Raw genomic sequence first — 25790 nt, 5'->3', positions numbered from 1 at the left:
CAGCAGTGATACTGCTATGTTGTTTCCTAAAACCAGATGTATATTTGGATAGAACATCATTAAAATCAAGAAAGTCCTTGATTTGATAACTGACAAGCTTTTCAAATACCTTTGCCAATATGCACAGTTTAGAGATTGGTCTGTAATTATTAACATTTGACGGTTCACCACCCTTCAATAGCGGAAGAATGAAGGCAGATTCCTAGATTTGGGGGATTTTATTGCTAACAAGACTAAAATTAAAGATACATTAGAGGCTCAGCAATAAAATCAGCAGATAGTTTGAGAAAGTAGGGATCAAGTTTATCAGGGCCAGCCGCTTTCTTAATGTCCAGCTGCTTTAACACCTGATGGACCTGAGATACAGACACTGGCATAAAATTAAGCAACTGATCCTCGGAAGGAGCACTGTCGTCACCTGATGCAGCGACAGGGAAAGGCTTTTCAGTTTGCACATCAGAATTGGTCAACTCTTGGTACACGGATTCAAATAGGGAACCAGCAGAAATAATACAAATATGCTAAGAAATAATAATATGCTTATTAAAACAATCAAGAATGGCTGATTTATCAGTCAGAGTGCAAGAATTATAAACAATGTAATTTGGGGGTTCACTAGTGGATACATGTCCATAGGAGGCTTTTATTACCTTCAGAACTTCTTTGGATTTTTTAAGTTTTGTGTGGTTTCAGAGAGGTAAAATTCAGATTTAGCTCTCTTCTTAAGAGATTCGCATTTATTTCTAAGCGGTCTAAAATTTAGCCAATCTGCATCGGTCTCTTTAAGAAGGCCACCGATCTCTGGGGAAAACCAGGGGTTGTTTCACCCTTTCACTCTGAATTTTCTGAATTATTTATAATACCTGAAAAACCATCATAAAAGAACTTCCAGGCCAGCTCGACGTCATCAATGAGAGAAATTCTAGTCCAATTAAAGTGAGACAGTTCATGGAAAAAGGCTTGTTCATAAAAGAGTTTAAAATCTCTTTTAAGAAGGAGTCGAGGTTTGGACTTTGGGAGATTGGCATTTCTGACAGTTGCTATGACAGTGATCACTTACATCATTCGCAAATATACCAATATCTGTGAATTTATGAGGGGCTTTTGTTAAATTAAATCAAGCAAGATGATCTCTCAGGACGTTTAATGTTAGCGTTGGACTGTCAATTAGCTGAGTAAGATTTAATAAATCCCAGACAAGGCTATCAGATGCAGAGGATGACCAGTCACAGTTTAGATCCCAGACAAGAAGAAGCTCATTTGTATCAAGCCCGGATACATATTGTGTTAAAGAAGAAAATGCTGCATTACTGGCTGACGGGGGTCTATAACACCCAATGACAGTGACAGACTGACCCTGGACAAATTCAAGTTTCAGGGCAAGGAGTTCAAACTGCTTGGTGATGGACCATTATAACCAACCTTGGTTATAATGTTACAATTGAATTTATTTTTGATGTAGACAGCGATGCCACTGCCCTTCCTGAGGCGGTCACATCTAAAGACATTGTAGCCCTTAATTCTAATATCCTTGTCTCATACAGATTTACTTAGCCAAGTTTCAGACAGAACTAGAATATCTGTGTCTGTTGTTTGGATCCAAATTCTAACTTTTTTATTTTAAGGAGCAAAACTACGGACATTCATATGAGTTACACCGAGGCCAGATCTGGCTTTAAAGTCAGCAGGAGTACTGATCAGAGTTAATAGGCCCTGGGTTTGTCTCAATATTACTTGAGTAAAAGTAAAAGTAGGATGAGACATTTGCACTTAAAGGTCCCATATTATAAAAAACAGGTTTTCTCTGGTCTCTTCACCTATAAACTGGTGCTCCCTGAGCCTGTCAACTCCCAGAATGAGGAAAACAAGCGACTCCTACATGGTCTCTGCAGCCCCCCCACTGGTAGAATGGCGCTCCTACAGGCTCTTCAGATTCAGCTCCCGTCGTTACGTAATGAAGGGTGTCATTTGCATAGGCCGAACTCCTCTGCGCGATGATAGGAGATATCCGAGAGGGGGCGTTCATCACCGAGGTGAAGCTCGGTGCGTCCTGCGGTGAGATAGCAGTGAGATAGCAGTGTTTCACAATGTCGTTGCTCACAGCTAGACACGCAAATTGCTCTGTTGTTGGTTGTACAAATCAACATAAGTACTTATATTCTGTCCCAGCTACAGAAGAACAGAAGAGACAGTGGTTGCGTTTCATTTTTAATGACAATGTGCCGGCTATGGTTCGTGTTAGCTTGTATATGTTGTGGCGCCTCCGGGGTTACAAGAAGGCGCTACGTGACCAATTTCAGGGAAAAGAGGGCTGTCCACACCAAATTCACAGTTAATGTTCTTTATTAGAGACTGTGGCAGGGATGCTGTCGGTGCCGCGGAGTGCGGGGCTGGCTTGAGGGGGCTGAGGCTGAGGTGACGTCGTTGGGCGAGAGCGGGGTTCGGTACACGGGGACGGGCAGTCATACGGTCCGGGGCTCGGCGGGGGAGGCGTCGGTCAGGCAGGCGGGGGTCGAAGCAGAGGCGGGTAGTCAGACGGTCCGGGGGTCGATCATGGCGCGGGGTCCTCCTACAGAAGCGGGTCATACACAGGGCTTATAGTTTTCTCTCTCTCTCTCTCATCATCTCCTTACTCTCCACACGAACGTGTTCTCCGCCGTCTCCTTTTATCCCCTCCTGTCATCTTGCGCTGATTTCCTCCCAGCCGTGTTCCTCCACGCCGGTGATTCTGATGGGCAATCGGAACTCCATATATGGTCCGCCGTCCGTTCACTGCGCTGTGTCCTGGAGGGATAGAGTGCGGTGGCAACACCGCCGTGGCTGTCACATGCCACGGCGGTATATACACATTGTTTATTATGCACCCAGGTTCCCTCCTCCTTACCTCTGTCCCGCGGGCGCCACAATGTGCTAACCACTTCACATCGGACTGCTTCAGTAACGAGGGTCAGTACAAAGCTGGCTTTGCCTCGACACTGACCTTCGTAAAAGGATCTGTCCTAACCATACGGGACCCAGCAACTTCACCTGAGCCATAGCGATACATCCACCGTACATATTGGCCCATGCTGCCGCTAGCATAAGTGGACTCGTCTCCGTGGCTCTCCAAGTAGGCGATGACAGACGGAGCTCATTAGCATTTAAAGGTGCAGGCACAGAAACAGCCTGTTCCCAGGAGAGCTCATTTGAGCAACTTTTAGACAGCTGAAATTCAGGACCATGGATGGGTTTGGGGCAATGCATATCAAATACAGTGCTGTTGGACCTCTGACAGCTGTGTGAAATGTATGAATAATATGGCACCTTTAAAAACTAAAGGTTGGAGCCTAGTATGATATTTTGTTGGTTTGACATACTCAAAGAAAGACATATCTGAGAATGTGAGACAACTTTTCAAAACAGAGAGACATGATAGACGAAGCAAATTTGCAACTAAAAGCAACAACCTAAGAGAAACCCAACGTCTGTACAGCCAATTCACAATGGGGTACAGTACTAGTAATCCTACTGGACAGACTGATGGGACAGAGAAAGAGAAAAGAAAACGCAATGAACAGTGCGAATAATACTTTCATTGTTACTGACGATAGTTCAGAATATGTAAATAGTTCAGTTTGTGTACAGTGTGTGAGAGAGTGTTTTAGAGTAGTAGAGGAGAATGTAGATAGAGGTACCTGTAGGCTGAAGCTAGCAGTGGTTGCAGGATGTAGCCAGCAGGCATGGTAGCCAGCAGAGGAGCCCAGGCTGTAGCTAGCAGTTATGAAAATCTGTAGCTTGTCTTCGAGGTCAGATAGTAGCTAACAGATGAGGCGAAGTTGTAGCTAGCAGATGAAGCCAGGTTGTAGCTAGTAGAGGCCAAGGGCGGAGGCCAGGCTGGAGCTAGAAGATGAAGCCAGGTTATAGCTAGCAACCAGAGGAGGCCGGGCTGGAGCTAGAAGATGAAGCCAGGTTATAGCTAGCAACCAGAGGAGGCCGGGCTGGAGCTAGGAGATGAAGCCAGGTTATAGCTAGCAACCAGAGGAGGCCGGGCTGGAGCTAGGAGATGAAACCAGGTTGTAGCTAGCTAGTAAAGAAATTATTGAGCTTAAAGTCGGGATTGTTTGGCCAGTGTGAGCGCTGCGTTCCATACTTAGAAGAGGTGGATTTTGGCACAGTATCGTTCATGCACGAGCACATGCACGGGTATGCAACATGACATACGTTATCAGGGGCGGTCCTAGACCATTTGGTGCCCTAGGCGAGCTTTACTGATAGCGCCCCATCCCCACGAAAAAAGATTGATCAAAATATAATATACAAAATAAACAAATACGGTTCAAATTCACCCCAAGTGAATAGAATAATAGAATAATATATTCTACTTCACACTTATATCACACTTCATTCACAGTGCAATCTTTCTGGCCTTCCTTGCCGCAAAGTCATCAATAACTTCCTCATAGGAAGTCTGACCACCAACCTCATGGTTGATACTGATGGTGGCCAGACCACTGAGGCGTTCTTGAGCCATGGTGGATCTGAGGTATGTTTTCAGGAGTTTTAACTTGGAAAAACTCCGCTCAGCTGAAGCTACCATTATTGGTAGCGTTGTGCTTATCCGTAAGGCAATGCACAAGTTGGTATTTATTTCTGTGAGCTGCTTTTTGTGCATGAATTTCAACAACTCAAGGGATGTCATGCTCTTCGATGGCAAGTCCGGTAAATTCACCAACTCTTGAGCCAGCTCCTTTCCATCCAAATCAGATTGCCCCCCATGGTTTAAGGTGCGTGCAAGTGCCTCTGCTTGCTTCATCAGCTCTTGGTGTGGCAGGTTTTGGAAATTTGACAGAAGGCCAAACTTGTCTCTCACAGTTTCAAGAGTGGTAAACCTCTCCTTATGTGCTGAAACTGCAGCATCCACCACCATGTTGAAGAAAGTTACCTCCAGGTTTTGCAAGGCATCCCTAAATGGCTCATCAGGAGACTCATAAGAGAAGTACTCAATATGTCATACCAATATGACGACTGTGCACAGAGAAAAGCGGAATGATCCCACTTCTTCTGCCAGAGATTGGGCTTCTGCCCTGATGGCTGGGTCTTTGGCCTGGTTTCTCACCTCGAACAGAGCCTCTCTTACAGCTATAGCTTCATATCGCAGAGGCTCTATAGCTTTCACTCTGCTCTCCCATCTGGTTTCTGACCATATTTTGAGTGAAAGGTTGACGTGTTTCTTCAGGATTGCCCATCTCTGCGGGAGGCAGAAAACAGGCTGTATAGCTTCTGTACAATACCAAAATATGATAAGGCATCTCTGGAGCTTTTGGCAGCATCAGCAACGACCAAATTGAGTGTATGTGCACCACAAGGCACAAACAAAGCACTTGGGTTCAATTGCAGGAGCCTGGCCTGTACTCCCTTATTTTTCCCTCTCATATTTGCGCCATTGTCATATGACTGTCCTCTGCAGTCACCAAAAGGAATCTGAAGCTCCTCCAGCCTTTTCAAAATCAGCTCTGATAAACCTTCACCAGTTGTCTCCTCAACTGCCAGGAATCCAATGAAGTGTTCCTTAACCTGGGGGTCTTCTCCCAGTGACACAACTCTGATAACTACTGACAGCTGCTCGGTGTGGCTAACATCTGGGGTGCAATCTAAAATGAGGGAAAAGTACTTGCATTCCTTTATCTCTTGCACAATTGTTGATCAAATTTTTCCACTAATGCATTCAATCAACTCTTCTGGATATGTTTGCCCAAGTAGCTCTGGTATGATGCTTGACTTTCAAATTTGTGGATATGGTCTTTCATCACTGGGTCAAATTTTGCCAGAAGCTCCACCTCTTTCAAAAAGTTTCCATTTGAAGGAGAGTTGAGTGTTTCTGTATGTCCTCTCAAAGCCAAATTTCGCACTGCCAGTGATTGTACAATAGCAACAAGTCGTGTCAGCACTGCTCTCCACCGATTATGCTCTGCCTCAAGGAGGGCCTGCTCTTGTTTGTCTATGGTTGTACCTTGTTTTAATCGAACTACCAATTCTTTCCATGATGCCAAATTCTTATGGTGTTCTGGACTATTTTCATGGCTGGTCAAAGCAGCACTTGCATTTTTCCAATCAGTCAGTCCTCCTTGTGTTAAATGCATTTGTTTTGCAGAGAAAAGTTTGCAACAAAAACAAAAAAGACTGTTATTCTTTTTTGAGTATGTCACCCAGCTTCTTTTTATCCTTTCACCGTTGACTAAGGTCCTGGTGAAGTACTGGTGGTGGCAGCTTCTTCCATCATCTCTCTGAGGAAAAATGAAGTCAGGCGATACGTGACACGGCCCTCTCCGAACCAACTCTGGTCTCATTATGTCGGTTACTGGAAGAGGCCAGTCAGCAGGATCAGCTGGAGGGGAATTGCCAGTGTTTGTCGCATCTAGAGGGCACATGAAGCACAGTTTCTCAACTTGGATTCAAGATAACTTACCACACAAACACACACACACAAGATATAGAATAGATATAATGTCAATGTAATGCTATTGTGTGACTGCAGCATAAAGCATAACCTGATTTCTTTTTAAAGAGAACATCCTTGAGCCAACTTAGATTAATAAAACTGGTCAGTTAAGTTATTGCTAAAATTCCTGAGACACACCAAGTGTGGAATCAGTGGTGCAATCAAGATGAGCAGCTTGCACTCACCTGAACATCCAGGCTCAGTGGTTAGAGGCAGGGTGAGGCTGGCAGGAGGAGCAGCATGCTCTTGTAGTGTCTCCTCTGGTGGCTCTAGGTCCATAAACATAGAGAGAACACACAAGAGCAAATACATTGACTGGATGAGACATCAGACATGGCACAACATATTGTCATTTTCACATAAGTCAATACATTTTTATCATCACAAACATTCACTGACACATTAAACTCACCTGAGGAAACCGGAGCAGCTGAGGTGGATGGTTGTTCCTGGTCTGATGGTTCAGCTGCTGGTGGTCCGAGATATTTTAATAGTGAATCTAAAATGATATAAAAATAAATAAATAAACAAGTGTATTATCAACATGGAGTAAATCATTTCCATTTTTCAAGTGATATTATTATTTAAAGTTGCTAAGCATTTTCATTTTGACATTAATTTTATATAAATTAATTTAGTCCCATATGCTCACAGCTCTATGTGGATACCTCTCTGTATAAACATAACTCTACCTGCATATATAATTTATTATTATTATGCTCAACTTTTTTGATACAATATTCCATCAGTATACTTATCTCCGTTCATCAGTATATAACATATGCTCATCTTTTGCACCTCTGTCTATAAAGTCCACATGTTGATATCCTCATCTGCATATGAGGCACTGACTCACTCAGCACTTTACTAGTTTTCACACTGGTTAGATGTAAAACTGTATTTCACGGTATTTGAACTGGACAGTAAAGTTAAAACTAATCCAAAACTGAATCATATCTAATTTTCCTATATGGACAGTAATAATAGACTTTTTATTTTTAATTTCACAAAACACAATGAGATGCAAAGTGCTATATACTGTAGCTAGTGTCAACTTGTACAGTGTTTTTCTTGAATAATAGCCAGCCAGTCAAGGCCAACCCGGGCCAGCAGTCTGAACCAGTCTTATAGCAGTCTTAACAACTTTGCGGCCGACTGCATGTTAATAACGACCAAACCGAGCCGAACGAAGCGGCGTCACACACCTTCATTGCTACTTAATGTTAGCTTACTAGTAAGATGACATTATGCTGCTAGCTAGCTAGCATGATTATATCACGAATGCTCGGTGAATTTAAAAAGCGTCTCATCAAAATGACATACCTTTCTCCTTCGCACGTTTCTCCTGCTCTTCTTTTCGGCGCTTCTGAAAGTGCGCCCCGGATGGCTTTTGCCGTTTCATTTTTTGTACCGTCCGTAAGCCCTGGACGCACAGCCGACCGACCGATCAATGGCTTCATCAGCGACAGCGCCCACTGATGCGCGCCGCATCAGTGGGCGCATGGTAACATGGTGTGACCGTGACTTGTAACAGCTAAAGGGGCAATACATCAGAATTGTAATTTCTTTTACTTAAGTTTAAATTATTTCTTATGTCAAAGTATTGATGTAGATAGAGGGATGGCAAAACCGTTGAAAAATAAATATATTTATAATATATATATATATATATATATATATATATATATATATTTTTTTTTTTTTTTTTTTTTTTTTTTTCTCGCCGCATTTTTGGCGCCCCTCACTAGATGGCGCCCTAGGCAACCGTCCTTTTATCATAAAAATGCATCTTTGTGAAAAATCCACTCATGCTCATCTCCACTCTGATCCATCTCTGGTCATGTTCTGTGTTGTTCTCTATTGTGATGACTCTGAGACATCGCTTCTTGGAAACAATGTAAAGCCATGCGTGTGTCGTATTACGGCGTGATGACGTATGTACAAGTTGCAATCTTGCCTAGGCCTGTTTGGGCTGGAGCAGTGTGAGTGCAAACTAAGAGCAAGCGTTTGTTGAACTCTAATCGTAAGTCACTTTGGATAGAAACAGGAAATTATGTCAAATGCACTCACTTCAATGTTGCTATGTTGTGCATCACTGTAGTGAAACCCATATATTATGCATATGATTGCATATCTTTCCATATCTATAATGAAAGGTACTTCTCATAATTCATCAGTATGTCATGGTGTCTGACTGTGTATGTTTGTGGCTGTAGATAAGCAAGAAGCAGATTTCCCATGTGGCCTGGAGGCTCCGGCAAGGACTTGCACCAACGGCACCGCCTGCAGGGAGTACTGGACCGGACCGAACTTTGGCATCACAAACTTTGACAACATCCTCTTTGCTGTTCTCACTGTTTTCCAGTGCATCACCATGGAGGGATGGGTAGACATTCTCTACAATGTGAGTACACATAGTTTTGTGGGCCTGATCAAGAACTGTGACGCTGTCTTACGAGGACAAGTAGCTATGTAGACCATTTTGGAGTCAACGTTATGTTCACGCCACTGCAGTTGTCTGCGCATTGTGCAAAAACCATTTGAAACAGACAATATCTTGTTGTAGGAAATCAGAACTGGAATACTAAAAAAAATAGCTTAAATTTTACAGAACACTGTCGGCAGAAATTTGTTTTTAAACAAAACGCAGATATTTATGGTTGCAAGTCATTAAACAGACTGACTGGAATTAATTATTGTATATGCAGTGCTCATTTCATATGTTCATCAGACACAATGGCAAAATCAATTATGTATTTAATAAAAATAAATTAGACACCAATGATCAACTATTGCAACATTAGCGTGTTAGCAGAAGTAGCATGTAAACAATTTAGCTAGCTTATGTGATAACAGCATTCAATGAATGAATGGGGCATATGGTAATGTAATTTTGTGATATGACATTTACTTTACACTTTGACTGAACACAAACTTAGCTAAGGCTTGGCACACATATCATTAGAGTTACAATCTGAAGACTGAGGTCGTAGTCAGTACAACATTCTAAGCGTCAGTAGATTTGTATGTCTTGATTTCTATGTGTTTTGACAACACTTAGTTTTTCTCCCAGATATAGAAGATGTTCGTCCACTGTAACTGAGTCTGTTTAGTTGGATCCGTACAGTGAGTACGGCTCAGTAAACTCATCACATGAATAATCGTTGGCTTATTAATGTAAGTCTTGTGCTGGAAAACCAGTAAAATAATCAAAGAAGGCACTGTCTGCCATCAGTTTGTTTGCCACACAAAATATGTCATTGCTGTTAACCCAACACACAGGTTGGGTTAACTTCCAGAAATGACTAATATCAACATATTCATTGAACAGATATTTTCACTGATCATTTTTCAGTATGCAATGTTTACAATGGAACTATGTCAAGAAGTCCAGATAAGCAGCACATGGAACAGAAAAGTCATATGTACAATATTTTAATGATTGTAAGGAATTTTGGCTTAGGGCATTACTTAAATACTGTCCATTTATCTATTAAGTGTGAGTCAAAGAAGTTAAAAAGCCATAGACTGTATATAAGAAGTGGATGTAGTCAGTGGTGTAGTGGTCCCGAGAGAAGTGGGTATACTCTCGGTTTTCACCTTTGAGAAAAAAAAAAAAATAAAAAAAAATTGTCCAGAAAAAAAGCTCTGTTTTCGAAACAGTGACATGTAAGACTATGATTTAGTTTACCCAAAAATCTGTCATTCTACTTGCTCACTATTATAAAATGATCATAACTTGATTAGGAGCCGTTTGTAGTTACCTACACACCGTGTTACCAGTAGTTACCAGACACAAGCAGTCTGGATGGATGTAAAATGTATTTATCATGAGGCAAACTTATAAATGTATCTACAAATATACAAATATTGAATATCATCATTTTTTTTTTTTATTAATGCTTTGTTTTGAACTGTTGATTTACTGGTAAATCATTCAACAAAATAATATGCTACAAAACAACAATATTTAGTTAACAATTAACAAAAATATATGCATTAAAAACACATCAACAGTGATATAATCTCTCAACCCAGCACTGGGTTTCTGACCTTTTCTCATAGTATATTCTAGACAGATTTGCTTTCTGCAGGAGTTTTCACACTGCACTGTCTAGAACGCACAGAAGAGGCACCACGATGGCTCTTCAACCAGGTCCTTGTATATTTTCTAGGATCAAACTTGGAAGTTGGTGGGCCGTTGATATTAATCATCATCAAGTTTGATATGTTTGAGATCAGAAGGACAGCTCTCTTGTCTGAGCTTATATTGTTCATAAGGCTAAAGTTCCTCTCACACTCTGCTGTACTGACAGGGAATGTTTTCATACAGTTCATAAGTGGTTTTAGGTCCTTGGGCTCACTACTGGGCTCTTCCAGTAGGTCCCGCATCCCATTCAGTGCTTGGTCTGTGCACAAGTTAAATTGCTTGCACAGTCGCTTAACTTGTTCTTCACCATGGCGGATGCTGGGCTTTGATGGCCACTTACTCTGATCAAGGATGCTGAGGTCCATGATGGTCTCATCTTCAAAAGACAAGCGTTTCTCCAGATTGTTCACAAGGCTTTGTAAGAACTGGCCTGGATTGATAGACTTCAGCTTTGCATTTGTTTTCAGGGCTATAGACCGAAACTCCATTGTCTGTTTTGCTTCTAAAGCCTCACTATATTTCTCACCTGGACTGTCTTTGAATGACTGGATCACCCTGATTGTACGTTTCAGCAGATGCTCTGCTCTGAGGAGAGTTATAGAACGAGACTGAAGCTCCTGTGACAGGAGACTTAGTTCATGGAGAGTGTCGAACATGAGGCCAAGGTCACAAATGAATTCTGGACTTTGAACACGGTCTAACAAACCTCTGTACATCTGCCTCTCTTTGTTGGACCTCATCTCATCACTCCAAGCATTTTTAAAGTGCTGCACAAGAGCTCCCAGGGATGTCCAAACAGCACCAACAGTCCGAAAGCTACTGGCCACCCAGCGTACATCCAAGATTCTGCCAATGCGAAGAAGTTGTGAGCCTACTTCAGCTGCTGCATTTACAAGTTCACGTTCATTTTTGTTGGACATACTATACAGAGAGTATAGCTTCTGGATAAAAGTTTTAAAGTGATTGACAGAGTTTACCTCATCAACTGCATCTGACACAGCAAGTTCAAGTCTATGGTTCATACAGTGCCATACAAAAAGCTTTGGAAATCTCGAAGTCAGCCTGGTTGCTACTCCTGACTTCTTTCCTAGCATGACACTGGCTCCATCAGATACAAATGTTACCCAGTTTTCATGAAGCCACTCTTCTGTAAAGCCAGCATTAGTTAAACGGGTGAGTAACGCCTGTAGTATGCCATCTGCTCTCTGATTTTCCAGTTCAACAAGTTCCAGGAATATGAACTCAGGGCTTTCTTCTTGAATTGATGCTCTAATAGAAACTGTCATGACAGCTTTATGACTTAAAGAAGATGCCTCGTCAATTAGGACAGCTAACTTACTGGATGATGCTATAATGCTACTGACGATTTTGCTCTGCATCTCACTAGCAACATGTTGTATTATTTGTGTTGCACTGTAACGTGAATGAAGAATTGAGCCCATTTTTACACCATTTAGTACCTGCAGCTCAATGAGGCTCTCATGGTCAGAAAAGGGTCTGTTCTTTTTGGCCAGATGGTAGGCTGTTCGAAACACAGCTTCAGTTTCCTTCATGTAGGACTCAGTCATAGTCTCCACTGCATTTTCAATGGCAGCTTCTTTCTGTTGCTCTGCCACCTTCACAGCCTGAGTGTGGGCCTTGGACAAAGCATGTTTCCTCACCTTATTTCTCAAGACTGACAGACTTGTTGTTCTACTTCCCTGGCTAGACACTTGAATTTCAAAGTTCATCTATTCTCTTGAGAGTGATACACCTTGCTCCTTGTCGATCCCAATGGAGTTCACACTGCTACAGACCTGACATCCTGTGAAGCATAAACAAACAATGTAACTACTCCTGTATCCACAGCTGTACGTGTGCATGGTTATGTGCAAGTTATCTGTGTCCACTGTTTCAGAAGTTACCCAAACTAGTAATCTACCTAAACTTACCCAATTTTTTGTTTTTGGATCCCAACCAGGGGTTCTTCAATTTGAAGTCTTCTATTTGTTTAGCACTCCACAGGTCTGGCCAGTCATTATTGATGTTGTTGGGACCTAACCGTTAGGACTACACAATGCGGCCTACAAAGCCTACACAATGCGGCCGGACAAAGGGACAAAGGAGATAAAAAACTACAACCACCATTTTAGTGTCACCTCCACCTGGTCGCGAGATCTGACGTCACACAACTGGTGCCCTATTGGCTGACAACTGCATGGGACTCCAGGGGGTCCCCCGGACCAGCCGTGAGCTATAAATCCCGGCGCCACCAGATCCCTCTCTCTCTCCAAAGTAACTCGCGTTACACCAGGAGGTGAAGATTACGTCTGCAGCGTTTCCCTTTGTCCTAGGCCGCAGTCTTTCCCCCAAACTCGCTGGACGAGCAACAGACTGTTTTACCCCTCTTTTTCTCTACTCGTTTTATTTTTCTTTTGTTTATCATTTTGGATCCCGAGGAGACCACCGCGACAGCGCGACTCACCCGTTCCCCGCGGTAAGAAGAAAAACTTTCTTCATCCCAGCTGCCAGCAGAACGGATAACTCGACCCGTCTTTGTCTGAAATCAGCTGACTAAATCGCCGAGCCCCGCGATTGTTCATCATTTCCCTGCAGAAGGAAGAATAACGGTTTTCTTCAACCAATTGGATCCGGCGCTGAACGAGCGCCCACGAACTACCGTCCGTTGCCGGCGTCAAGGAACGGCATCACCGCACGGGACGAAACCCTCACATCGACGCATCTCACATCGACAAAAGTAAGAGGCTATTTGTCTGGGCAGAAGCAGAGATTCGATAGTGTAGGACATGCTTGTAATTCTTGTTAATGTGTTTTAAGTTCTGATCGCGGACCGCCGAGTCCGTTTGTTCATGTGCTGCTGTATGTGAATGCTGATCGTGTACCCACGCAGCTGGGTTGATTTCTGTAACAGTGTTTTCGACTAACCTCCGCCATATTCGCGAGCTCAGAAAGCCTCTACTATCAGTTAAAAGACCGGTCTCGCGGAATAAACGCCAGTTCATTCACGCGAGCCCGTGTGATAGCGGCACGGCTTCTGGGCCTCAGAATATCGCTCGCGCATTCTCTCTCTCTTTGTTTGTGTCCCGCTAACACACACACACACATACACGCCGCACACACGTGTCCTAAGCCAGCTGTTCCCGGCGGACGCTAGGGACATAGCTACATCTGGTGGCTACATACGGCTATCTCTCTCTCTCTCTCTCTCTCTCTCTCTCGCTACTCCATCGGACGTCAGTGGCTCCGCCCCTGAACGCTGCGAGGAATAACTCCACCTCTCTCTCTCTCACTCTCGCTACCCCATCGGACATCAGTGGCTCCGCCCCTGAACGCTGCGAGGAATAGCTCCATCTGGTGGCCGCACATAGCCATCTCTCCCTCTCTCTCTCTCTCTCGACACGCACGCACGCACACGCACATGCACACGCACGCATGCACACACATACGCACACACACACTCCACGTGTGTCTCTCCCTTTGTTTAGCTTAGCTTTGTGTGTTAGGTAGTTAGGTAATAAGGCTTTGTTAATTGCAGTGTTATTGATTGTGATCATTATTACTGATTTTAATAAATCTTATTATATTATAACTAGCGGTCTCTTGTGCTTGTTGTGTATATGTCACTGGATAACAGCAGGTTGTGAAGGCTAGTGCTTGAATTTCACGCCCTTCTTAATTGTTAGATTTTTTTTATGCTTCCATGCCAATGATCACGATGATTGGCATGTGAGTATAAAACCTTTATATTGAGACTGAATACAGTTTTAGGTTATCTTTTTCCCTGATCCCAGGGTGGTGCCCCGTTTATTCATGATTATATCATGATAATATATTAAATATAATTATTAATACCGATAATCATATTGATATTGATAGTTAACTGCTGATAACCAAATCTGCTCCTGCTACAACCCCAACAATGTCTACAGAAAAAACAAAAATAATTATGCGACTCTCCTCTCTCTCTCTCTCTCTCTCTCTCTCTCTCTCTCTCTCTCTCTCTCTCTCTCTCAGAAATTCACCTATTGTTACAAGGTAAATCAACATTCAAAATGAGGTTTAATCTTTTGTTAACAGTGTGAGGCTTCACCTATCTCCCTTCCTTTTCATTGTTATCTGTCCCTATACAAAATTAGACAGCCTGATTAGACCTCAATATTGTTTTAGGCTTAATCTTAAACTATTTGTCCAGATTCTTGTGTTGTAACTTACTTAAAAATCAACTGCCAGCCTAGCTAGACTACTACAAAATTAATATAAAATTAAACTCGACCATTTAGGTTAGTTAGGGCTCAGTAACTTTTCTAACGTTATAATTTAGACCTTTACAATGACAAACAAGCTTCATAGACATTGAGATAATCAGTTTCATCTACAGTAACATTACAGTCTGGTATGAAATGCTTGCAAACTGGGTTGATTAAACACTTACTGAAAACCAAATATACCGCGGTTTCCCCACATTATCCCAATCTAGCTAGCTTCATAACGTTAGCCGACTCGCACAGTTTAACTATTGGCGACAAAAGCTCTTCTCCTTTAAATGTGCAGTCATATTGCCAGTAGTTTAAAACAATTATTCATTTGGAAACTACCTTAAAACTTACCTCACAATTATGTCTTCCATCAACTGGGCTGGCACACCGCCGCTTGTTGTGTTATTTCTGCATCTGTTGTTTGACCTGCTGCCGTTATCGTAGTCAAGTGGCACCGGCACCTGTTGTTTTGTTTTTTTTTCCCTTGCCATGACCCGCCCTACTCTGCCTCTATTGGCTCATCAGTCCTCATGCCTAAAGTTAACCAATCTAATCAGTGAAAGCAGCGAGTACCAGCCAATTAGAGGCAGAGGAGGAATATTACTGAAAGGTGCGCATCAAGGGGGATTTAGAAGTGGGTATACGCGATGTTGACTGACAAATAAGTGGGTATACGCCGTATACCTGCGTATACCCTGGACTACACCACTGCATGTAGTCATCGTGACGTCACCCATTGGTTTGTGGAGTATGGTTTTGAAGCCTCGAGTTTGGCATTTTGGCCATCGCTATCTTGGATATTTTGCAACCAGTTAGTGACTGCGGAGGAGTAAAGGGTGGGTCTGACATAAGTGTCAGAGCCACAGCCCAAGTGGCAACTGTATCTGGCTCCATCTGGCTTCTGATGTTAAGCTTTTAATATATTAAGCTTCCATAATTCAAGGTAAACTTGGTGGTAGCGAGGCTGCGGTAGCGATGGCATGGTAGCGACCTGTCAATGCCACACCCTAAAGCATGCCCTGGTCTATTTGACTAAATGACTAAATGGAACCATAATTTACAAAATGCTGTAGAAGAAATGAGCGCCTGAGTTGCCCCCATGATGGCCAGTAGAGAAAATGCAAGTTTGAAGGCACTTCAGCATGGCTTTACTCTTCAGAATTGGAAGTTGCCGCCTATTAAAAAGCAGTTAGTGTAAAGGTACAGGCTAGTCTGCATTGTGCATCTTTGTTCAGACACTGTGCTCTTCCTCCTGACTGCTCCTCCCCTCCCAGCCTTCCTCAGGGGGGTGATTAGAGGCAAACATAAGAGCCTGCAGAAGATGACTCACACACAGCCACAGCTTCCATTAGGACCACAGCACAGCTTTACTGCTAGCATGAAGCAAATCACAGCTCTCTACCATCTGCATGAAGTCAGAATTGTGTCATCCCAAGGACACAATTATGTGATTTGTTAAATTATTAAACAGCTGTAGTGGGAAAATAATGCTCGTCGAGCAGGGTGAGTTTCTCCTACTAGGGTTGAAAGAGGGAAGCAGAAGAGCAAGCTAGAGAGTGATCAATAGTAGTTTGGTTCCTGAGAGAAAAGGTGTGGTAGATAGAGGATGCTGCTTCGATTTTTTCCCCCACTGTTGCGCATGGATTGTGTACAAATTAACTCCTTTTTTCCTTTTAAATTAAAAGCAAAAGTGTAAGCAGATTGAGCACAATAGGTTGTTTTAGTCACTCAACCTTGACTTGAAGATAAGCATGTTTATGACAATTCACTGTATCAATACCACTGTTTTAGTATTCCGTATTACAGTAGTTTTTTTTTTTCAGAAGAGTTTCAATGTACACTGCTCGAAAAAATAAAGGGAACACTAAAACAACATAATGTAACTGCAAGTCAATTATATTTCTGAGATATCAGCCTGTGCAATTAGGAAGCAGCACTGATTGGGAATCAATTTCACCTGCTGTTGTGCAAATGGGACAGACTACAGGTGGAAACGAGTGGCAATTAGCAAGACATCCCTATCAAGGAATGGTTCTACAGGTGGTGACCATTTCTCTGTTTTCGGCCTTTCTGGCAGATTTTTTTCTTTTTTTAATTTTGTCAGAGTTTGCACCACTAGAGGTAGCATGAGGTGGTTTCTCCAACCCAAAGAAGTTGCCCAGTTAGTGCAACTCATCCAGGATGGCACATCAATGCGCACTGTGGCAAGAAGGTTTGCTGTGTCCCCAAGCACAGTTTCAAGAGCATGGAGGAGATTCCAGGAGACAGGCCAGTACACCAGGAGATGTGGAGGGAGCTGAAGGACAACAACCCAACAGCAGGACCGATATCTGCTCCTTTGTGCACGGAGGAACAGAACGAGCATTGCCAGAGTACTACAAAATGACCTCCAGCAGGCCACTGATGTTCAAGTTTCAACTCAAACGGTTCGAAATCGACTCCATTAGGGTGGTTTGAGGGCCTGACGTCCACAAATATGGCCTGTGCTTACAACCCAACACTGTGCAATGCGATTGGCATTTGCTAGAGATCACAGAGATTGGCAGATTCGCCATTGGCGCCCTGTGCTCTTCGCGGATGAGAGCAGGTTCACCCTGAGCACATGTGACTGACGTGACAGGGTCTGGCGACACCGCGGAAAACGTTCTGCTGCATGCAACATCCTCCAGCATGACCACTGCACCAGCATCTTCTCCTATCTAGAAACATTGCTGATTTCATTGGTAGTCCTAAAACAGGACAAACCAGTGTTGAGACCAGGAAGCAGAGTTGCAGTCTCATATACTCCTCTGAGCCTCCATTATAGCAGTCACCCACCCAAAACCACAAAAGTTACCTCATGAATCTTAGAAATAGCATTAAGACCTGATATATATTTAGACTGCTTTTCTCCAATCAACCTTAACAAACTAACATCAGAGATCTCTTCATCCAAATCTTCAACCTATCTCCTAGACCCGATACCAACTAGGCTACTCAAAGAAGTCTTACCCTTAGTAAGCATGTTATGTATGATCAATGTGTCTTTATTAACAGGCTATGTGCCACAGTCATTTTAAAGTAGCTGTAATTAAACCTCTTCTTAAGAAGCCTACTCTAGATCCAGGGGTTTTTGCAGTAACAGACCTATATCAAATCTTCCTTTTCTCTCTAAGATCCTTGAGAAAGTAGTCACCAGTCAACCATGTGACTTTCTAAATAACAACAGTCTACTTGAGGACCTTCTAATTGCTTCTGACAAAGGACTGTTTTCTGTACTTGTCCTGCTAGATCTTAGTGCTGGTTCGACACCATTAACCACTAGATTCTAATATGTAGACTGGAAAATGAATTAGCACCAAAGGAACTGCATTGAGCTGGTTTAAGTCCTATTCATCCAATCGATCTCAGTTTGTGAAAAATGAAAAATACTCCAGGCACACTGAAGTTAAATACGGTGTTCCTCAAGGTTCTGTGCTCGGACCAATTCTTTTCAACTTATATATGCTTCCTTTAGGTAATATCATTACAACACACTCTATAAACTTCTATCGTTATGCAGATGGTACTCAATTATATCAAGCCTGAAGAAACCAATCAGCTAGTTAAACTCCAGGCATGTGTTGATGATATAAAAACCTGGATGACCTGCAATTTCCTGATGTTAAACTCAGATAAAACAGAAGTTATTGTACTTGGGCCTAAATTCCTCCGAAGCTCCGAAGATATAGCTACTAATGATGGGATTGCCATAGCCTCGAATACTACCGTCTTTTTTTAAAATGTATTTATGATTTATTTATAGGATTTTCACAAAAACAGAACAGACAGAAATTACAAAGTAATGATATCATCAAATCAAATCAAACTTTATTTATGCAGCACTTTTCATACACCGGGTGTGCAGCACAAAGTGCTTTACACAAGAAAGATAAAAACAATAAAGAAAATCCCTCCCACCCCCCATACACACACACACACGCACACATACACACACACACACGCATCTGCACACTTACTACTGACAATAAGAAGACATGGCAAGGCACTGAGGATTGAGGAAGCGCTGTCGTTGGGGCCATCCACGCTGGGAGGAGTCACAGGCTGTGCCACGGGGGGCACCAGTGCCCAGGCCCTCCGACCCTGACAGACAACAGCTGGTAGGGCTGAAGGGACCAGAGGACAGTACCCCCAGTAGAAGCCCGGACTCAGCTCCCAGCGTGGAGGACCCCCCTGAGGAAACTCTGGAGTTAAAACTTACAAACTAAAGACATAAGATAGGATAAAACCCTTAACAAAAGATAAATAAATGGAGTGAACGGTTAAAAGGATAAGGATAAGGTCTCTGAGAGACAGCGGGAGAAAAAGGCGCAGAGGTGGAGCTTCTGGTCCGTCTGGGATCTCTGGGACAGCATCGCTCCAACTTCGGTGTCCGAGGCGTCCACCACCACGTACTGCAGGTCCGGGTTCGGATGGGCCAGGACCGGAGCCGTGGAGAACAGGTCTTTCAGTTTGGCGAACGCCGCTTCAGCGTCCGGCGACCAGATGTATGGGAGCTTGGAGGAGGTGAGGCGGGTGAGTGGAGCCACACGGCTGTAGTCCTGGATGAAGCGGCGATAAAAGTTTGCGAATCCCAGGAAACGCTGGAGCAGTTTTCGGTTCTCGGGAATAGGCCAGTCCGTCACCGCACGCACCTTGGAAGGATCCGCCCTCACCTGCCCCTGCTCGATGACGAATCCCAGGAACTGCACCGAAGTAGCGTGGAACTGGCACTTCTCCGCCTTAACAAAGAGCTTGTTCTCCAGGAGTCTCTGTAGGACGGTCCAGACATGCTGAAGGTGCTCCTCGAGGGAACGGGAAAAAATGAGAATGTCGTCAAAGTACACAAACACAAAACGATTCAGCATATCGTCGTTAACTAACGCCTGGAAAACAGTGGGGGCGTTAGTGAGTCCAAATGGCATCACTTGGTACTCGAAGTGACCTAGGTGAGTGTTGAAGGCCGTCTTCCACTCATCGTTCTCCCGGATGCGCAGCAGATGGTATGCGCTGCGCAGGTCCAGCTTCGAGAAGATGGTGGCCTGGTGAAGGGGACCAAAAGCAGAGTCAATTAGGGGTAATGGATACTTGTTTTTGATGGTAATACTGTTCAAACCTCTGTAGTCTATACAGGGGCAAAGTGTCCCATCCTTCTTTGAGACAATGAAAAAACCTGCTCCCACCGGTGAGGACGACGGCCGGATGAACCCAGCAGCGAGGGAGTCCCGGATGTAGTCCTCCATGGCTTCGCGCTCTGGCCAGGAGAGATTGTAGAGGCGACTGGAGGGGAGCGTGGCACCGGGGAGCAGGTCGATTGCACAGTCATAGGGGCGGTGAGGTGGTAGGGACTGTGCGCGGTCCTTACTGAAGACCTCTGCCAAGTCGTGGTAGGCAGAGGGAACGGTGGTGAGGTCTACCGGTGCAGGATGGGCTGGGGTTACCGGGGCACCGGAGGGAGCAGCAGAGTGGAGACAGTGGAGACAGTTGGAGTGGCAGTGTACACTCCAGCTGCCAATCCGTACAGAAGACCAGTCGATGTGGGGGTTGTGTAATTTTAGCCAGGGGAGACCGAGGACCACAGGAGACTGGGGTGAGGGGATTATGAAGAGTTGGATCTTCTCACTGTGGTTGCCAGACAGGAGGAGTGTCAGGGGGGCGGTGCGGTGAATGACCCTGGCTAATAATCGGCCATCCAGGGCGAAGACCTCCTTGGGGACCGGAAGAGGGAGTGTGGGGATGTGAGCCCGGTCTACCGTGCCCACGTCGATGAAGTTTTCGTCGGAGCCCGAGTCGACGAGCACCGGCAGGGATAGGGGCTGCAGAGACCAGGTAAGGGTTCCCTGGAGTTGGATGCGAGAGGGGGAAGTAGCCACGGAGGCAGTTCGGCTCATCAGCGCCCCCCTGTCGCATGATGAGCCGGGGCTTTTGGCCGAAAGGGGCAAAGGGGAAGGGCGTGACTGGGCTCCCCATAGTACAGGCAAAGTCCTTCCTTTAGCCTATGCCGGCGTTCCGCTGGTGAGAGGTGCATGCGGCCCAGCTGCATCGGCTCCTCCGCAGGCTGGACAGAGGTAGGAGGCGTGGCAGAGGGGCAGGGAGGCACCGCAGAGGGCTGGAGGTGAGCAGGGGGGGGGCCTAAGGGACCTTTCCCTACGTCTCTCCCTAAGCCTATTGTCAAGTCTTATAGCTAGGGAAATTAGCTCCTCCAGGGAGGAAGTCTCGTCACAAGCGGCTAGCTCATCCTGGATGTTGTCTGCTAACCCCCTTAAAAACACCCCCTGAAGCGCGGCCTCATCCCACCCCGTCTCCGCGGCCAAGATCCTAAAATCTACCGCGAAGTCAGCTACAGAACTGGGCCCTTGATGTAGCGCTAGCAAACGGCTAGCAGTCTCTCTGCCCTGAACGGGTTGATCAAAGATTTTAAGTAGCTCAGCAGTGAACAAACAAAAGGAATTACGGAATGGGGCCTGAGACTTGGAGGTGGCTACCGCCCACTGGGATGCTCTACCCTCTAACAGGCTAAGGATAAAGGCTATTTTAGCTCGGTCAGAGGAATAGGTACTGGGCTGCTGGTCAAAGACTAAAGAGCACTGATATCTCTGAATCTACCACAATGACCTAACTCACCAGAATACCTCGCTGGGATGGGAATGAATGGCTCACGTGAAGAGGGGGAACTATCCACTGAGGCAGCGGGTGGCGGCGATGGATCTGCCGGTGGCGGGTTAGGTCCAGCAGCGGTGCTTGTCTGTGTGCTACAGACTTGGTCCAGGCGGGTGCCCGGCTGGGTGGTGTGGGCGGTAAGTCCTCGGAGCGCCTCCATGACCTCGTGGAGGGCCTGCTCGTGATGGCCCACCATAGCTCCTTGGGCCGACAGGGCGTTGCGGAGGTGCTCGGTCTCGGCCGGGTCCATGTGGCCAGATGATTCTGTTGTGTTTGTCTGTGGACCCGGACTGAGAGACCGAGGCTGAGCGGCAGGTTTAAAGTGTTTATTTACAACAGGTAATAGTGCGGCGAGCTGGTGCTGGTGACGTGGCCGTGCGGGCAGGTCGGCAGTAGACAGCCGAGGAGACGAGCAGGCAGGTAGGCAGGCAGGAGTCCAGAGGAGAAGCGCTGGGGATTTCCTGGAGAGCGACGCCACAAGACAGGCGTTAGCGGAAACAGCTACGGTACACGGAAGTACGTTCAGGTTTACAAAGAGAGCGATACGGAGCACGTCAACATCACCGTAGGGACTGAATCATCTGGTGATGAAGTGGTGGAGAGACCAGGGTTAAGTAGGCTGGAGCTGATGAGCTGAATGGGAACAGGTGCGCCTACTCTGTCTCGGCTGCCGGCACGCCCACCGGACACACCCCGAGGAGGGGCTGGTGAGGGAGAGGAAAGGAGGGGGAAGACAGACAGGGAAAAACACACAAACAGGCACAAAACCCCAGACTGTCCCGGCAGAACCGTGACAGGAACCCCACATCCACTTTCATGGGTTCCTGAGGAACATGTATCCATACTTACATAAAAACATCGGTCTGTGAGATAAGAACAAAACCAGTTGAGGACAGTACCGGAGAGGCCGACCAGATGGCTGAGTCTGTTTAATAAAGTGTGATGGTCTACTGTATCAAAAGCAGCACTTAGATCCAGTAGAACCAACACTGTGAGCTTTTTGTTATCTAAATTCCATCTGATGTCATTTAGAATCTTTAAAAGTGCTGTCTCGGTACTGTGGTTTCTCCTTAAACCAGACTGATGTTTCTCTAAGATGTTATTTCTGTTTAAAAAGTAATAAATTTGGTTAAAAAAATTTTTTTTCTAAAATTTTACTTAAAAACAGTAAGTTGGATACAGGTCGGTAGTTATTAAAAACGTTGGGATCTAAGTTGCTCTTCTTAAGCATCTTCTTGCATCGCTGTTTTGAAGGTGGTTGGAAAGACGCCCGTCTGAAAAGAGCAGTTCATGATGTTTAAAAACTGTTCCTCAAAGAATCCATAAAATTATTTTAAGAGTGATGTTGGAATTGGATCTAAAAGGCAAGTTGTTGGGTTTACTTGGGAGAATACTCGACCAAGTGTCCTTGCATCAACCAGGATAAAACTCTCCAGTGTTTCCTCAGGTAAGGACATCAGTTCAGGTGTGTTAACAGATAAAACTTGGTGGGATAAAAGGCAGGATCTGATGTCCTTGATTTTGGTTCTGAAGTGGTCTGCAAAGTTCTCACAAAGATCATCTATGGGTGTCTTAAAAACTTAATTAGACTTAGAACCTGTTAAAATATCGAAGGTGGAGAAGAAGAACCGGGGGTTGTTTTTATGGTTGGTGATGAGTTTTGAGAAATGGGGAATTTGTGCCTTTCTGACTGCATTATTGTAGGTTTTGAGTTGTTGACGTAAAATGTCACAGTGGAGTGTTAATTTACTTTTTCTCCATCTTCTCTCAGCACTCCTGCATTTTCTTTTTAGTTCACTGATTTCATTGTTTTTTCTCCATGGGGGTGTAGGTTTTCTTTTTATTGTTTTTGTTAAAAGTGGAGCTACTGAGTCCAGATTTGACTTCAGTCTACTGTTAAAATTATCAACGATAACATTGCAGGGTGCAGGTAAAAATTTCAGCAGGAGTGCTCTGTAAAATCCCCATGAAATTTGCAGCCACTTCAGAAGTTAGATAGCACTTCCTCACTGGAAGTGCTATCTAACACCGGGGCCTCCCCTTGGTTAAAACTGGTGATATTAAAAAACACACAGTAGTGGTCAGATACAGCCAGGTCGACAACAGAGGACACACCGATGGACAGGCCATGGGTTATGACCAGGTCCAGGGTGTGTCCTCTATTGTGAGTTGGCTGCATGACGTGCTGCTTAAAATCAAGACAATTTAAAAGATTTAAAAACTCTCTGGATATCGGGTCCGAGGTAACATCAACATGTAGATTAAAATCACCATATAAAATATTGTTGTGAGGATGACATTTGTAGACAATAATAAAGCTACAAAGGCAAAATAAAAAAAAGTAATTAAACATGTGCACATACAAAAAATAGTAATCATACTAAAAAAAAGTATTGACAGACAATAAAATAATAATAATAATAATAGTAATAATAATAATAATAATAATAATGATGATAGAAAAATATATAATAATAATAAAAAAATATATATATACTACTAATGTGAGTCAAGACTTATACAAAGAAGCCACATTTGAATAGAATCAAAGATTATAAGTGGATTTCTCACAGTCACATACTAAATAAACTGAGCGCTACTGGAACAAGCAGGGTCTACGATGTTAATGCAGTGTTAGTGGGGTGGGGGGACGCACCGCCCAAAGGAACTATATCCAGCTGCAGGACCTGACATGTCCTAAAAGGGGCAGCCAAGTCTTTGAAAATGTATTAGTGGAACCACGGAGGGAGTGTTTTATTTTCTCAAACTTCATGAAATAAAGGACATCTTTTATCCACTGGGTGTGGGAGGGGAGGTGGGGACTCTTCCACTGCATAACGATCACACGCCACGATCAAATTCCTCTCAGCTTTCAACTGTCTCCACCGTTCAAATGCATCCCCTAGACCCTCGCTTTGCCTCGGTTTTTATCTTGCCGTTTTTGTGAATCATAACGAGCTCTTTTGGGTTTCGTTGCCTCCGACATTGTAGCTCAGTTGAAACTGGCAACCCATGGTTGCTCGGCAGCTGAGACTCTACTGACTGCAATGGCGCCACGTGCCAAAACATGTTTTCAAAACATAAACATGATTTGCGGTCCGCAAAAGATTTTTTTAAATGCGAATAGCTTGGCTGTACTGTTGTTGTTGGTGAGTTCAGTATCTTATATGATCATTATTCCTGAGTCTCTATGACATATTAGGATGATTTTACGGCCCGTTGCTTTAGATTTCTTACATATTGTACCTTTAAGTGTTCCTGAACTTCAGGGCTCACTTCAGGGCTAACTCCCATCAGTTGGATGACAACAGGACAGGAACTCAGCTGTGTCTAGTTGCAGCATTTATTCAACGACAAATACGCGGACTGCACTGTTCGGGCAGTAATGTAACCGTTGACTTGATACTCACTGTCACACGTGCTCTCGCTCTCTCCACCGGACACTCTCTAATGTTACATCGTAATGGCTGTAGTACATCGGTGGAAGCCCTGACAGATTCTATCAGCAGACACACGGCTGACAACCTCACTGAACTGATGTGTTGGAGACTCACTAGACTGTTTAGCTACATACAGCAGCTGCTATGTATATGTATTCTGTCATCACTGCTTCAACAGCAAACATTACTTACAAGGGCAAGCACATCTCTCTTCCTCAACCACGTCACACTGGTTATCAACCTATTCCAATGTTTATGGCCAATGTGGGCAGTTCTGTGCCATTTTAGAGTAGAATTGATGGAAATGTCAATACAGCGCAGCAACATTTCACAGTATGCTTGTGTCCGAAATAAGTCACTCATTCACTACTTCCTACTTACTGTCCATGGCATTTTATGTAAAAAACTATATAAAGGACTATGTAGAGAACTATAAGGAAGTCTTCATAGATGTCCTAGGTTGAGGACTATGTGGAAGACTGTAAAGAGGACATTTAGAGCAGTGGTTCCCAACATTTTTTACGTCATGGACCGTGTGGAAGAAAAACTCTCCAGGTCCAATTCTGTGGCTGGTTCAAATGAGGTTTAATCACTGACAGTGGAGAAAGGGAAATCTTGCGCAGAATTTAGAAAAATTAAACAGAAACCGGGATTTAGAAAAATTAAAACGGAGAGCACGGAATTTGGGAAAAATAAAATTGGGAAAATTGAAAAAATTAAAATGGAACTCAGAATTTAGAAAAATTAAAATGGGAAAATTAATTTTAGAAAAATTTAAATGGAAATCA

The 25790-nt window shown here is 44.1% G+C and overlaps 1 protein-coding gene and 1 long non-coding RNA gene across 2 annotated transcripts in view; one reads left to right on the top strand and one right to left on the bottom strand.

Annotated features, from left to right (window-relative positions):
• Positions 1 to 25790, top strand: part of cacna1ba (calcium channel, voltage-dependent, N type, alpha 1B subunit, a) — a 320635-nt gene that overhangs the window by 74933 nt on the left and 219912 nt on the right. Inside the window, exon 6 of the mRNA XM_084024282.1 lies at positions 8695 to 8882. Coding sequence (XP_083880408.1) covers positions 8695 to 8882 — 188 coding nt within the window. The remainder of the gene's footprint in view (positions 1 to 8694; positions 8883 to 25790) is intronic.
• LOC311022757 lies at positions 6288 to 6979 on the bottom strand. Its single transcript, XR_014598142.1, has 3 exons — positions 6891 to 6979; positions 6664 to 6747; positions 6288 to 6394 (listed from the first exon to the last, which is right to left on the bottom strand). It is a non-coding gene; the product is annotated as an uncharacterized lncRNA (long non-coding RNA).

The sequence above is a fragment of the Eutrigla gurnardus genome, assembly GCF_963514095.1.
Source record: "Eutrigla gurnardus genome assembly, chromosome: 13".
Taxonomy (NCBI): domain Eukaryota; kingdom Metazoa; phylum Chordata; class Actinopteri; order Perciformes; family Triglidae; genus Eutrigla; species Eutrigla gurnardus.
The sequence above is the reverse complement of the archived record's forward strand: the minus strand, read 5'-3'. Positions and strand labels throughout refer to the sequence as shown.